At 42.8% G+C, this 14,928-nt stretch overlaps 3 protein-coding genes across 7 annotated transcripts in view; 2 read left to right on the top strand and 1 right to left on the bottom strand.

Moving 5' to 3' along the window:
• Positions 1-4: 4 nt before the first annotated feature.
• LOC126562154 (NEDD4-binding protein 1) lies at positions 5-1,915 on the bottom strand. The gene is made up of 7 exons (XM_050218581.1): positions 1,781-1,915; positions 1,572-1,719; positions 733-1,507; positions 561-662; positions 362-481; positions 206-288; positions 5-135 (listed from the first exon to the last, which is right to left on the bottom strand). Exons 1-7 carry the CDS (start codon positions 1,913-1,915, stop codon positions 5-7), a joined length of 1,494 nt encoding a protein of 497 aa, XP_050074538.1.
• Positions 1,916-2,268: 353 nt separating this feature from the next.
• On the top strand, positions 2,269-3,125 carry LOC126561197 (uncharacterized). Its single transcript, XM_050217144.1, has 4 exons — positions 2,269-2,550; positions 2,625-2,737; positions 2,824-2,917; positions 3,006-3,125. Exons 1-4 carry the CDS (start codon positions 2,269-2,271, stop codon positions 3,123-3,125), a joined length of 609 nt encoding a protein of 202 aa, XP_050073101.1.
• A 1,012-nt stretch (positions 3,126-4,137) lies between these two features.
• Positions 4,138-14,928, top strand: part of LOC126562510 (glycerol-3-phosphate dehydrogenase [NAD(+)], cytoplasmic) — a 211,372-nt gene continuing 200,581 nt past the window's right edge. For 2 of the 5 annotated variants that reach the window (XM_050219044.1, XM_050219041.1), the window contains exons 1-6: positions 4,145-4,260; positions 5,001-5,178; positions 7,140-7,719; positions 7,792-7,945; positions 8,016-8,108; positions 11,701-11,725. In XM_050219044.1, coding sequence (XP_050075001.1) covers positions 4,217-4,260; positions 5,001-5,178; positions 7,140-7,719; positions 7,792-7,945; positions 8,016-8,108; positions 11,701-11,716 — 1,065 coding nt within the window. In that variant the 5' untranslated portion in view covers positions 4,145-4,216 and the 3' untranslated portion in view covers positions 11,717-11,725. Of the gene's footprint in view, positions 4,261-5,000; positions 5,179-7,139; positions 7,720-7,791; positions 7,946-8,015; positions 8,109-10,149; positions 10,253-11,700; positions 11,751-14,631; positions 14,642-14,928 lie in introns of those variants that run through there. The other 3 variants (XM_050219043.1, XM_050219039.1, XM_050219040.1) reach the window with 3 other exon arrangements.

The following is a 14,928-nucleotide window of genomic DNA, read 5'->3' as shown; positions in this document are numbered from 1 at the left end:
ATGCTTAAGGGGATTTACCATTTAATATCTGCTGTAACGTAGGACCGAAGCGTCCGTATGGATCGTCCGGTAGAAAGAAGCAGTCTTTTACCCACGTGTAGCCAATGACACGTGTTTCGATTATTCTTCGCCAGGCTGAAAATTTCAGTACAACATGATAGATTATTAGCACGAATTGTAGTTGAAAAATGGACGATTTGTTTACCTGGAGAAATCTCCAAAAGGTCACGAAAGTTGTCGTTTGATATGATTACTCCATCAAACTGTTCCGCTACGGACAATATTAGGCTGTAATTTGAAAAAAAAAACTCTTACCGATTTCACCGACTTTTACCGAAGCAAATGAAATACTGGTACTAACCGATCATCATATGTCGAAGAATACTGCCCGGGAAGATTCTTACATGGTGCTAGAATTACATCACCATCGCGATTCAGCTTTTCCAGCAATACGTAATCCGTACTTTGATGCTTCTTTAATCTGAAACAGATAGCAATTGCAAATAAAACGAGTCTTCTTGGGGATGCACGACAGTATTCGCCATACGCGAGACACGCACCTAAATTGAGGCACTACAGCGGTCACCTCATGGCCTAGCCTTTTAAAGTATTTTATGCACAAATCTAAACCCTTGACGGAGAACATTTTTCCGTTTAGATGGCTAAAAGGGAAAAGGGAAATCATTTTTAATTCAATGCGAGCTGAACCGACTCGAGATCATCCACACTTACCCATATGCGACATTATTCCCATCGATGATTATCATCCTCTTTTTCGCTTCAACTTCTTCAGCGTGATGCACAGCCGGTGGCAAGGGTTGTGGTTTGCTAGACATACCCAACTCTCCGGGTTTTTTATCCCAACGACTTTTCTTATTTCGCTTTTGCCAGTCCCCGTTTCTATTGGGCTGTGGTTTCTGCACCTCAAACCCAAGCGGAATACAATCCAGCGCGGGAAAGGCAGGAGTTGAAGTCTGGACATTCGCAAGCATTGGTTCCGAGTCGGAGTAATCACTCAGATCAATCACTTCCGCAACGCGTGGGAGTACAATAGAAGACGCGGAAGTTGATGGTTCTGGTTCCGACTGCATTGGTACGTTGGTAATAGTATTCGAGCTGCTGTTACTACTACTACTACTAATAGTGGCTGCAGCGTCCGTACTACTGGCGTTAGCTGCCGGTCCTGTAGATGATGAAGCCGGCACAGTTTTCGAGTCGATTTGCATCTCCTTCATGCTATCGTTCATCGTCTGGTCGATAGTGTTGTCAAGTATTATTATTACGCTTTCGTTGGCATTGATAGTCGGCTGGCGATCCGGAGCGCTTGTAGCCGGAGAACCTGGGTCAATCTCATGGCAAACGTTGTACAGCGGAACTTCGGCCTCCCGTATGCCCGGATTTCGATCGAGATAGAATAAAGGCTTTGGGGATCCTTCACCCTCACGGTTGGAGTCATTTTCCTCGTCTGAATCCTCTATCACGATCGTAACGGTGGATGATTTACGGGCTGAAACAATGTTTAAAGCGAAAAAAATAGGTTTGGAATGGTAGTACGTCGCAGTTTGTCTTACATTTCTTTGGTTCCTTAGAGGAGGCCGGGCTCTTTCCATTTGGCTGTTGATTGTTGTTCAGCGTAATGCATGTTGAACCGGCCTGCTGTAGGTTTTCCTGTAGTCTCTCCCGCATTTGCTTCCGCGTCCTTAGGGGACTTCCGTTCATCTGAAACGATACAAATAAAAAAAGAGGAAACGTTTATCAAACCATTCGTCCACATTTCGACAAATCGGCTTACCTTCTTGAACTGTTCGGCCAACTGTTTAGTGGATTTTTTTCTACTTGTGTCTGCCTTCATTCTTTTTACATTTAGTGATTGTTGAGCCGGGGCAGCTTTCTTTGCCGATTTTCTACGCGCCATGCTAACACGTGGAGGAAATATCGTTAAAGTGAAGTAGTTTTTAGAAATCATTTGGTGTTTTGATTTCCAAAAACGGAACAATTTGGGAGCGATGCTGCGTTTGATGGAGGATGTTTTGAATCAGTCGAGATAAACACCATAACTTTCTGGACTGCGCATGTCCTTGCTGCCCATCCAAGGCCAGTACTCATCGCACAAAAAATTCGAGTCAAAATCAATGACATTAGTCACGACATCTTGCTCTGCAACCTTCAGGTGCGTCGCTTTAGTTATTTAGAATAGAATTTCCACCCTCTTCTAGACAAAATCCATCGCAAAACCGGACTCAGCAGGCGGACCGATAGACTTGAAAGATGGAAAACATTTGGGAAAACATCAGCACAGCGCTAGAACTATCGCCCGAAATATCGGACAGGTGGTTGGTCAAGCTTCGCACACAATACGCACAAAGCCATCGTCACTATCACACCGAGTCTGAGTTAATACGTCGGAAGGTGCCACATTTAACAGCAGCCAGCATCTGTCTGCAGTTGGCCACACTTTTTCAGTACTACCACTTCGAGGCAGACAAGGATTGTGTAGCAAGGAATTGTGAAACAGTGAGTGAATTCTTCGCCGACGCACAGCTGGACAATGTAAGTACTATAAAGAAGTTGTAAGTACTATAAACTGATCCATCAAAATGACTCGAGCTTCTTTTCCATACCAGAAAACACTGGAAACAAACGTAAAAAGATTGCTTGGGGATGTACAGATGGAGGCAGGCGATCTGTCCGAGCATGACGTGCAATACTTCCAAGATCTGGATTTGCTAGTACTGGGGTAAGCTTTGCTTTGGTGGTAGAACTTTGTAAATGCCACCGAAAGTGTGTGATAATCGTGTAATTCTTATTCCGTCACGATACCAGCACACCGCCGGACGATTACAAACAGTACACCCAGCAGCTTCGCAACGAATGCCCCGCCGAGGATGTTAGTTCCTACGATAAAATGCGCCTAAAGGTAGAAAGGAATGCTTGGAAACTATGTTATGCGCCAAGCGAACAGTTAAGCAGTCACTTTTTGTCTGGTTCTTGTCTTGTTTCGCTAGCTGCTGCAAACGCTCTGCCGCATACCAAGCATCTACATGACGAAGGAATTTAGCGAACGGTTCGAAAGTGCCGCACGTGCAAATATTGAGCAGGAAATCAAGGATTTGCAGTCGAAATAAAACGGATTCAGAGCCAAATCCATACTAACCTCAAAAATGCTCCACCCACTAAGTAAGTATTACCGTTCTCGCCGTTGCGTGTTCGTGCGTGTTCGAGGAAACGACTGTTGTTCCGCTGCGACGTTCAAAATCATTGAATAATTTAGCTCGTGGGTTATGCGCTGGGTAGGATTACTAGAACAATTCAATAACACATTTATTACTGAGGTAGTGCAAAAATTGCGGTAGCGGCAATAGCACAATTGTATTTTGAAAAGAAACTTGCTATGAATGTGTATTGTATCGCAATAATAAAGAAGCGAAGTAAACAAAAGCCGCACGCGCGCAAACTGTCATGCCGCTGTCGTATCTCCATCGCTGACAGTTGGGCCCGCTGTCATGCTATATGCTGTTTCCCAGTTAACGAATTTTAATGAATTGAAATGGCGCGATTGGATATTTTAATAATTTATTTATTTTTATTTGGATTGGTTTTTGTGATGCATATTGCATGTTTTGCTAATTCTTCCACTTCCACTCTTCAACTGCCAGATGGTAACTGTACCACCACGTAGTCTGAATAAATTTGCGAAGAGCGGCAAAATTCAGAATAAGAAGCGGTCTTGTCAAACGCTTGTTAAGGATGCTCGACATGCCACATCGATTGGGCACACTCGGTACGGCAGTGGTACGATGTAGAACTGTTTTCAATTGAATTCGATTGTTTGTGCGAGGAAGACGCATCGTTCAAAAGTAAGGTTCCGCTGTGTGAAGCAATTTCAAAATACGAAACGCAGATTTTTCATTCAATCGGACGACCGGTCGTAGCGTGTGCTTAAAAACGAATACGAAAATAAATGGCAACAAACACCCACACACATCTACACGTGGTTGCCGAAAGCTGCTGGCAAACACGAACCACGGCCACCCGAAGTCGCAGCCGTTTCTCTGTGGCCGTTGATTGAATTCGTATTTCGTGCATTACATAAAACCGTTTTTTTCATTTCCTGCCAGCTCGCAGCGTCCGATTGGTGTGGTGTGGTCCATTCTTTCGCTGCTGATCCTACGCTATCGTCGAGTGTGTTTTCCGCGCGTACAGTACAGTAGATATCATGGCTGATAAGGTTCGTGTCTGCATCGTCGGCTCCGGAAACTGGTAAGTGTGGCTATGGCGAAGACACCGGAAAATAGTGCTACCAAATGGCAATTTGTCCCTTTTGGCTCTGGCCTTGAACAAATCACTCACAGTGTGGCGTGATATCCTTGCGCGAACATGTGTGCGTTTTGAGCGCAAAAGATTCCAGGATAAACAACATTGCTGCTCTGGCCTCAATGTCAAGGCTCAATCAATCAATGTGCGCTGTTTGAGCAATTTTTCCGGAGTAAGGAAGAAAAGGTGGCAAAAACTGCACCACAGTCGACCGTCGGAGGTCAGGGTTACGTAAAGGAAGCGCGATAAAGCGAAACGATTCTCGCTAGCGGACAACAAACAACATTAAAAATGCTACCTATGTGTGCGTGTGGGTTTCTGTGGGGTGGTGTGGGAGTATTTACACATCTTATCGTGTGAAGAAAGGAAAATTGGCGGAAGAAAACGACGAAGAAGGGATATGTCCCCAATCTGACCTACTATTGTTGAAGAGAAGGACGGCTTATGAAGGTTATGTTCTTGCGCTCTGATTATTTTCGGGAAACATTTCTCGATTTTACCACAACAGACGGAATCGAACGATGTAGGCTTTTTTGTATGTCTCCGGTGTGCGAAGGGGGGCCATCATTTGGACCATCAAAAGGGTTGATCGGGGATGCATTTGTTTACACATGTCAGACAACAACAAAAACAATCTAAAAGCAAATGATTAACTCCTTCCCTAACGGTTACGCTTTACATTCTAGGGGATCGGCCATTGCCAAGATTGTGGGCGTCAATGCCAAGCGACTGTCCACGTTCGAGGACCGTGTCACGATGTACGTGTACGAGGAGATGATCGACGGCAAGAAGCTAACGGAAATCATCAACACGACGCACGAGAACGTCAAGTACCTGCCTGGACACAAGCTGCCCGAGAATGTCGTAAGTTTTTTTTTTTCAAAATTTTGCTCCATTCTCCCCTTGCTCTTGCTCCGAGAGCTGGCCTGTTGCGCGGATGTTGCGGGCGTAGTATTTTTAGATCGTCTACATCCCCCGCCGCATTTGTCCTTTGTCACGGTGCCAAAGTTCCTCGTGCTGCTCGTAATTATCAGCAATGTGCGCCCTTCAACCCGCAAAGCCACTCTTCAAGAGCCCCATGGAAGCTTGCTCAGGTGTGACCACCCCGGGGTGGTGTATCGATAACGCGGAAAACGATGGCGAATAATTAATTGCCACACGATAGCTCCAAAGCTTATCGGTTGTTTACTGAACCGAACTGTTGGTTTTGCGATTAGGCAGCTTGTTTTTTTTTATGGTGCAGGCTGCGTTTATCTTATCGCAAAAGAAAGGACTTCATCTGGTCCCCTAACAGAGAACAATAATTACTGAGGACTGATGTCGAAACGTCTTCAATAAGTGTCAACATTATCCGGTAGTATCCAGTGGAACAGTTAATGAAATTTTATTTAAAATGGTATGAATCATTAACGTGTCATTAACGAATGCAAGCATTAAACACGAATGAAGCATTTATCTCACAATGCGCTCATTTGTTAACCTACTCCTGCCCATGTGTGCGTGTCGGATCGTGCTAGTTCTATTCTCTCGTATGCACTGCGCTTGATAGTTGTGTAGCGCAATTAAGTGTCGAGAAGCTTTGCACGTGACTGCACGTGGCATGATGCGGAAGCTTGTACGATGCGAGATTGGTTGGCCTCAAGTGTTCACCATTGCGTCTAGTATACATCCCCCACTCGTAGACAAGTGGCCTTAGAGGGGTTACTAACTAGAGCATTCTTCCATCCATCATTTCTTGTCCTGTTTTGGAAAGTGAATTGTTTCCGGGCAGTTTTTTCTTATTACAAAAGCCCACACCGTTTGATTGATCATTAGATCGTTATACTTTCACCCGTGTCACTGAGTCACAATCTCTTTTGGACCTGTTTTACATAACCGTTGACAGCGGCTCCGATACGGCGCAACGAAAGAATTGGTGACGAATTGAAAAGGTTATCACTGCTACCAAGACCTCACCGGGGCGCCGCTTAATTCAAATCATCAGTTCATGTATTCCTTGCCCGTCCGTGGTGGAAAGTCTTTCGGTCGGAATTTAACCTTCCGTGCGGAGGTAACGAGAGGAACCTGTTTCGATTTTAACGCGCTTATCATTAACCTTCGACGGACGGACGGACGGACGGGAACCGTAGACAGCCGTCTTACTTTTGTCAACCCGATACTTTTACGACACCCGAACTCCTCACATCGAAACGATTATGTAAGGGAAAATGTATTGTTTAAATAGCTTATTGCCCATGGCGTCGGTTCAAGAGTAAGCAACCGACGGCAAGATAATGATAATTGATCAAACAAATGTATGCAAATAGCTCGCGTTTCGCGTTATCATCAAGACGGCCGGGTTCTCGTCAGGTTTTTTCTTTGTTCGACGAAGAAATAGTGTATTTTTCGGACTGTCTTCCGCTCGCGTTTTTGGTAGCGATCAATGAACCACATCCATCATACGGCCGACCGACCGGGTGACGAGTGTGTTGGGTAGCGGTGTAAGCTCGTTGCATCAGATGCAGCTGCATATTCACTCTCGTGAACAGGGAATTTATTTTTAAAACTATCGACCGGAGGGTGGGTAACCGATGCAGCAAAGCGACATCGGTGATGATCATCATGAATAGAAATAGCATTTTCATTCCCTTTTTAGGAAAAAACCAGTAAGATGAGCAGGACTTGGTATCGAATTTATGTTCCAAACCTTGAGCATTTTTAAGATGCGACTTTCAAAGAAGATGCTTCAATATTTTTGCACATATACATTTCATGACAGGTCGTTTTCCAATTATATATGAATAACATCGCAGGATTTGATAACAATATAACCCTTTATTCCTCAGGTCGCTGTTCCGGATGTCGTGGAGGCAGCGAAAGATGCCGACATTCTCATCTTTGTCGTGCCGCATCAGTTCATCCGTGGACTGGGCACGCAGCTGCTCGGCAAGATCAAGCCCACGGCCGTCGGCCTGTCCCTAATCAAGGGCTTCGACGTTGCCGAGGGCGGTGGCATGGAGCTGATCTCGCACCTGATCACGAAGCATCTGAAGATTCCGTGCTCGGTGCTGATGGGCGCCAATCTGGCCGGTGAGGTAGCGGAAGAAAAGTTCTGCGAGACGACCATCGGTTGTCGGGATATGAAGATTGCGCAGACGCTGCGTGATCTCTTCCAGACGCCCAACTTCCGTGTAGTCGTGGTGGACGATGTCGATGCGGTGGAAATTTGCGGCGCGCTTAAAAACATTGTGGCTTGTGGTGCAGGATTTGTTGACGGTATGGGATCCGGTGATAACACGAAGGCGGCCGTTATTCGGTTAGGTCTGATGGAGATGATCAAATTTGTGGATGTGTTCTACCCGGGCAGCAAACTGTCGACGTTCTTCGAGAGCTGTGGTGTCGCTGATCTCATCACTACATGTTACGGTGAATGAGCGATGAAACGGTGTGATCGATTATGGGGAAAACTAATGCTTTCCCATTCCCTGTTAACTCCAGGTGGCCGTAATCGCAAAGTGTCGGAAGCGTTCGTGAAGACGGGCAAAACGATCAAGCAGCTGGAGGATGAGATGCTCAATGGACAGAAGCTGCAGGGCCCGATCACTGCCGAGGAGGTTAACTTTATGCTGAAGAGTAAAGGGATGGAGGATAAGTGGGTGTCCAGGAGAACGCGAACTAAAAACTCTTTGCAATGCAAATAATATGCTTTTGTCTGCTTGTAGATTCCCGCTGTTTACCGCCATCCATAAAATCTGTACTGGTCAGGTTAAGCCGCAAGGATTCCTGGACTGTCTGCGCAACCATCCGGAGCACATGTAAGTCAAGCTACTCCTTCTTCTCTTCCCTATCTCTTACTCTATTTGTCGCATAAGCAAAATTGGCCCAACACGCCATTTCAATTCGATCCTAAATTTGATTCACGCAAATACGACGCGCCTGTGTTTTGTGTTTACCAAACAAACAAACAAAAACCGAGAACCCCGTGTTTCAGTACAAAACGGAAGCAATACGAGTGAGGAAGGTAGTGTTAGGACACGATCACGCTGGGTTGCTTGCTGTTTGAGATTGATTTGTTGAGAGTTAAATATGTATACAGTAGAGGACAAACAAAAGCAAATGGGATAAAAATTGTTAGCCTAATGCTCGGGAAGATGGTGATGGCGCCTTAAAATTGACCATTATTAGGGATATATGATTCAAAGCTACGACAACACAGCACCCGGTGTAGATGCTTTAGTAGAGCGAGTGTTTTTATTTTATAGATCAATCTGAACTAAACAAACAGTACGAAAAGCCGAGTATCAATGTCCACTAGTAATTTAGTCCGTCAGCCTCAGGATAGCTAAATGTACTAAAACACCTCCTTCCGGTTTACGTAGTAGGTTTAGTTTCGTTCTCTTTTTGTGCACAGACATTTTTGCTTCATTGTTAACAACTCTCCAATTCTGCTCGTTACCGATACCGGTTTAAAGCGTTAACTTTATCCTTTTTTCTTTCTGCAGTCTTTTGTTCATTATTGCGTCAAGTTCATTATTTGTTTCGTGTTTGTTCTTTCGTTGAAATTTTTGTTTACACATAATGCGATTATTACAAATTATTCATTCGTACTCTTTTCCCTTAACATCGCTGTTGTGTACGGTATAGTCATATATATAAAAAAAATGTATATATGTATATATATATATATATATATATATATATATATATATATATATATATATATATATATATATATATATATATATATATATATATATATATATATATAAATAGCGTGCATTTGTTTATAACACAAAACGGTAGTATCTGCTGCCGTGTTTTTGTGTACAGTTGTTGTGTGGCATCGAACGTTGTTTGACGGGCTCAAAGGGCTACCGCTTGTATGTTGAATGCGGGTAGGTCGCGTATAGGCAAAAGAAAGGCGCATTTAGAGTATGTATGTTTGTTTAATGTTTTTGTTTTTAAATTTAGTTTAACTTTTCTAGCAGACCGTAACAGTAAAACAAACCAATGTGTATAGAGGCATGAATGATAAGAGATCTTATATGTACATTCGTTGTTAATATATGATTTTGGAGATATGTATGTATTGAGTTATTGTATTTTACTTTATTGTAAGATCGGTTTTCTTTTTGTGACTATGTTTTCTTCTGTTAATTAATTTCTTACTTTTTTATAGGCAGAGGATACAATTGTTATAGTCTTCCACATGTTTTGTTATTTCGTCTATGTTTTTTTTATGCCACATTTGCAATGCGAATGTTCAGTAGTAATTTAAGTGCCTTTTTGCTGCGGAGCTTTGGTACAATAATAAGGATGTAGATAAAGTACAAATAGACATATCAGCGTATAAGTATTGTTGCATGATTCAAAGGTTACAAGTAGTGTGTTGCACAATTCGCTTGGCTGGTGTATTTAATTGAATTGTTTGTTCACTTTTTTCAGTTTGAGTGTGAAAAATTTGTTCATTTTCTAACGCTTTTGGAAGAATGATTTAGTTGCTTGCTGTACCATTAAAATGCTTGTGCGGTAGTAAAATGAAGAAAATGCATGGAAAAGACAGCTTTTTAATTCAATCACAGATTCGGAAGAGCTTTGGTGCTTTTGACGCGAACACGAAATTGTTTGTGTAATAAATTCACACAAATTCATCCATTTGATACTTACTACTGCATGTTTGTTTTCTGTTACAATTGTTTCTTGTGAAACATAATCCATTCAAATTTTTCCAAAAGAGGACCTCCAGCTCTCACTTCCGTTGTTCATTGTGTGCGCGAGTGTTGACCATGAGTTTTATGTTATTGTTTTTTCTTTCTCTTCTCTCTCTCTCTCTTCCCCCTTTTACCTGCGTTTTAGGATACCATCGGCAAAGCTCTAGAGAAAAAAAGCACGTTGTTATTCACACAATAAAGTTGCCATTTCTCTATCTTTGCAATAAGAATAACACAATCACACACATCACACCCAATCCCAATAGCAAACGCGATCCCAATTTTCCCATTCTATGCTAAATCGCAAGATCGAGAGTGTGCAATTAGATCTCATAATAAGCAAACAAAGAAAAGGATATGTATCATTCGACTTGTCCTTACCTGTTCCCAAAACACGGCTCAGGAGGTTGTGAAATTTGCATTTATTTTGAATTGAAAGCATTTTCAGCAAGTAATAAATACCAAAAAACCAAGCTAAGCTTACACATTCCGTTTTTTAAATTGATTTTTGTATCGATTTATTGAGTTGCTATCTAATAGGAAGCGGTTTTTTTAGTTTTTGTTATAGCTTTTTTTTGTATTTTTAATCAGGGAGTGGTTTTTATATAATATTTTTGAATCGGGTTTTCATTTGGTGGTCTATCTATTTTTGAAAACAATAAGCATTCTTGGGGCGGCCCGGTGGTGTAGGTGACAACGGCGAAGGTCTTCAAACGGCAGGACCGGGGTTCAAAACCCATCCGGACCGTCCCCCCGTAGTGAGGACTGACTAACCAACTACGTGGTATCGGCAGTCTAGTAAGCCATTTCGATGGCCGGCATGACCTTAGAGGTCGTTACGCCAAGAAGAAGAAGAAGGAGAAGAAGAAGCATTCTTGTGGGAGTTTTGTTCATTATTGCTAATACATTACATACAGAGATAGGTACAGAGAGAGAGGTGTGTGCTGTGCGTTGTTAACATAACCCAATATCCATCCATCGTCATCGAAACATTTGTTTTTGCATAAAAGAAAAAAGGCAAAACAATCCTGCAAGATATGTGATATGGAATACTGATATAAAAAAATTAATAAACATCAACAGTTATTGGGATTCAATTGGTATTCAATTGTTGAGAAACACAACAACAGATAAGGGAGAAAAAAATTACTAAACAAACTGATCCTTTCCTCATCCCACATATCGTACGATTGTTAAAACGTCTTCGGTTCTTCCGGTTACCTATATCCGAATGGTTAATGTTACCTATGAGCGTGATTGGAATTTCCTCTATGTGATGAGTTACGTTTGTTTTTGTTAATGTTTCGGTTTGTATTCATCCTCATCCCTCTGTGTTCCGACATCCATCATGCACCGATTGAAAATGTTTCTCGTAGTGTTACTCCTTCTTGTACGCCATGTCCATTGGCGAATCGTTGCACCTTTATATGTTTTAAGCTACCACACCAGTGTCTGCTAGTGTAGAGAGTAACGTGAACTAATTTTGTTTTTCCTTTGGACTTGTGTTCTGCTCGATGGGCGCGCGTATGTGAACAAGGTAAGTACCGCATCCGTATCATATCCTTTTTGGGCACAAAATCTACATTCAAGTAAATCCATTTTCCCTTAGCCAAAGATGTTTAGTGCTGTGTCCAGCAGTGGAACAAGCTGTGTAGTAATGAGCTCTTGTACAATGTTCTTTTCCTTTTGTTTGTAGGCAAACCTTTTCCTAAGTCGATGCTCCCCGTGTGTCGTGAGGAATAATGGTGTGGACTAGGATGCAGCGATGCGCATCATGCAGAACCGGCCCCCTGATAAACGTTAATGTAATCATCCGGGGTTAGGAGATGTAGCAAAGAAAAAAACAAACGTAAAAGTAAAAGCTTTTCCAACGAAGGAATTTAAATGATGAAATCTCATCGCCTCGATATTTCCCTCCCTCTCCCTCCCCCATGCCCCACCCAATCGTTCCTTTACAAGTCGAAAAGAAACGCGAATCTTAGGCCAAGCGAATTTTAGATCTTTCTATTTGATAAATGTTGTTATCGCAAAAGCGGCGAATGAGAAGTATTGTACATAGGACGTAATAAATTCGAAAACTTTAGTCATCGGGAATGTGTGAAAGTTTTGGTAGTATTTATTATAGCCTCTCAGACTGATTATATCGGTTTTTGTAATAAATTTTTTGTTTGTGGGAATTGCACATGCAATTCGAATTGATAAAACTTAAATTTTGAAATGCTGTCACGTGTTTCGGTATACGAAGTCGGTTCGAGGGTTCGAGACTTCACCGATGCTCTTTCTCCATCTCTTTCCATATGCGTTCTCGCTCAATTTTCGAACCTCAACTATGGACGAAGAGTGTACGCTCTATGGTTATAATACACTATGTAATCGACTCACTTGGAGAATAATAATTTCACTTCCAGGGACGATGGCTGTTGAAAAAATATATAGATTTAACTTTGTGAAAATATTATAAAAATAATTTCACATGGTTTAACTGAAAAAAAAAAACAGCGAATGTAATAAAAAATAATTCATTAGGAGAAGTTTTCAACTTTTCTCATCACCCAACTCACCGCTCCTCACTCAGTGAGATGTCTTCTTTTTTACTTCTCATGCGCGAGCTGCGTTCGCTCCGATCCGCTCACGAACATGAGGCAGTGTGGTCAGTTGTCAAAGTGAACTGTGCCAGTCCGGAGTTGTGATGGAATTGTTTCGTTTTCCGGTGCAGGTGCAATAAGCAATAGGAGAGGATAGAAATTGTAGGTGTTGTGCGAAACGAAGAACAAAACGGGCTGTATAAACCGAAGTAAAAAGAAACAAACCCCAAAAAGGGCAATTGTATTGGTGCTGCCTGGTGTAAGCAGGTGAAGAAACTGGATTCCGTGGTGCAGATAAGCTGACACTCCAGAATGGGGCTTCCAAAACCGAAACGGAAAGCAAGCAAACGTATCGATGGTAGAAAAGGCACAAGGTTATCCTTTGTTGCGGACATTCACATTCGGCTGGTGGATGGAGCCTTCCGTTTCATACAACTCCAATTTGCTGGAGCTGCTGCTGGGACGTTTCATTGTTGGTGGTAGTGTAGTGATGGAAGTGTACTATGTGTGTGCTCTATTGCTCAAAGAAAGAGAGCGTTTGTATTGCGTCCACTCTGCGTATGCGTAACACCCACCCACTCCTACCATCCGTCCACGGGTGTACAATAAAAAAGAGCCTTCTACAATAGGGACCTACGAGAAGGGAATAAAACACTCGAGCACCGTACGACTCGAAAAAAAGCAAGATGGCGTGCTGCACATTTGGAGGCCTACGGGTAATAAATCCCTTTTGCAAAAGGGATTCGTAACGTAGGGAGTTTGGGGGTGGCCGAGCGAAGTATCCCCCAAGAGCGCGCGGTGAGATTTTCATTGCGCGCGCTCTCTTCCAGATGGTTTTGCATGGCACCACACCGCATACCACACATACACAAACTTTCTTTCACTCAGCACGGCGCTGGGGTTGGTGTTGGTACGCTTGTTTAACCCTCACGAGGCTACTGTTTGGTCGGGGGTAAATTACCGTCCGCAATCGGGGCACACACACGGTTCTGGCTGCTTTTCCAGTTGAATGGTTGTGTTGTGCACAAGTGCGCGCATGCTGGACCGTGTATGCATATGCAGACGGTTCTTTAGTTGTATGTGTGTGTATGTGTGAGAAGGAGTGTGCGCGCCTACTTATCCTTTTCTATCAGAAGCAGAAAGGAAAAACGCATCCTTCGAGAAGGGGTTTATTATTGAAACGCTTCCAGTGAACGTAGCTTGACGTCTCTGGAGAAGGGTCCTTATGGATGCGTGTGTGCGTGTTGTGTGCCTCGGAATGTGAAGCAAGTGTCCTGGATGGTGGAATTTGGTGAAAAGAAATCCCTTCCGTCCGTCGGGTTCGTTTTCTGCACTTGTTTTCAACCTGCATTTTGTGTCATGTGTGCTTAGTGACTACCAGAAGAAGCTTTCACGTACGACGGCTTTGGAGGGGGTGAAAATGATTAGATTGAAGGTTCCAAGAAAGATGATTCATGCTACAAGTGCTGGAGCACACAAAAAAAAGACGAGCGTCATAGCTAAAAAAAAGGGTTTTTATTAAGTCAACTTCATTTGCGTCACCAATTTCGGTTTCCGTTCAGTCCACTCGGCTACTGTTAATACAAAGCAGCCGTCGGAGGTTGCATGTTTCGTCCTTGAGAAAACTTGATAATTGCCAAAGAAACCGTGGAGAATTGCAACCAATGATATACAAAGGAAACTGAAGATGTTTTGTGTGATGAAAAGAAAATGAAATATTTTGTAAAAGGGTGTAATATCGTACTTAAAAGTGTTCCGAATTATGGATAGAAGTGTAAATTCCGAAGGACATCCAAAGTACACGAACAAAACAATGAAAGAAAAGGGGAAAAGGAAAGCGATTTAGTCGTATGTAGAAAGAAGCAAAAAGTTCTTTCAAAAAAAGTAAAAGAAAAACGAGTCCAATGTCATGAAAGCGACAGTACATACTAGTAACCTGTGTGTTTGTGTGTGATTGCGTGTGCGAAGATGATTGAAATGTGTCAAAAGCAACAACAACAACAACAAAAGTCGCTACTTGATGAAGTTGCTCTTTCGTATGCGTGCATTTGCTCTGTGGCGGTTGTGTGAGTTGTGAAGCTGTGCGTTGTGAAAACGAATATAATGGAAAAAAGAGTGTAATTGTGTGCTTATCATGTTCGTTCTCTCTATTGGTGTTTTTTTTAGCAGGGTGTTTTTAGTGTTCCATATTATTAGTGAGTGAGCCGCGAGTGAGTGAGTGAGTGTGTGCGTGCGTGCGTGCGTCGTGTCGCAGGTTGCGGTGGGTTGCGCTGGGTTTGACAAATACCCTCGCGAAACACCCCATTGCATCCTTTTCTCAAGCAAACTTCTCGTGACCC

This window comes from Anopheles maculipalpis, chromosome 3RL (genome assembly GCF_943734695.1).
Source record: "Anopheles maculipalpis chromosome 3RL, idAnoMacuDA_375_x, whole genome shotgun sequence".
Lineage (NCBI taxonomy): Eukaryota > Metazoa > Arthropoda > Insecta > Diptera > Culicidae > Anopheles > Anopheles maculipalpis.
Note: the sequence above shows the minus strand (reverse complement) of the source record. Positions and strands in the feature narration are given on the sequence as shown.

Coding starts and splice junctions, on each gene's coding strand:
- LOC126562154 (XM_050218581.1), bottom strand. CDS start 1,915: ATGGCGCGTAGAAAATCGGCAAAGAAAGCTGCCCCGGCTCAACAATCA. Junction 663..732: donor GGGAATAATGTCGCATATGG/GTAAGTGTGGAT, acceptor TTTCCCTTTTAG/CCATCTAAACGGAAAAATGT. Junction 482..560: donor GCTGTAGTGCCTCAATTTAG/GTGCGTGTCTCG, acceptor TATCTGTTTCAG/ATTAAAGAAGCATCAAAGTA.
- LOC126561197 (XM_050217144.1), top strand. CDS start 2,269: ATGGAAAACATTTGGGAAAACATCAGCACAGCGCTAGAACTATCGCCC. Junction 2,738..2,823: donor CTGGATTTGCTAGTACTGGG/GTAAGCTTTGCT, acceptor TCACGATACCAG/CACACCGCCGGACGATTACA. Junction 2,918..3,005: donor ACGATAAAATGCGCCTAAAG/GTAGAAAGGAAT, acceptor TTGTTTCGCTAG/CTGCTGCAAACGCTCTGCCG.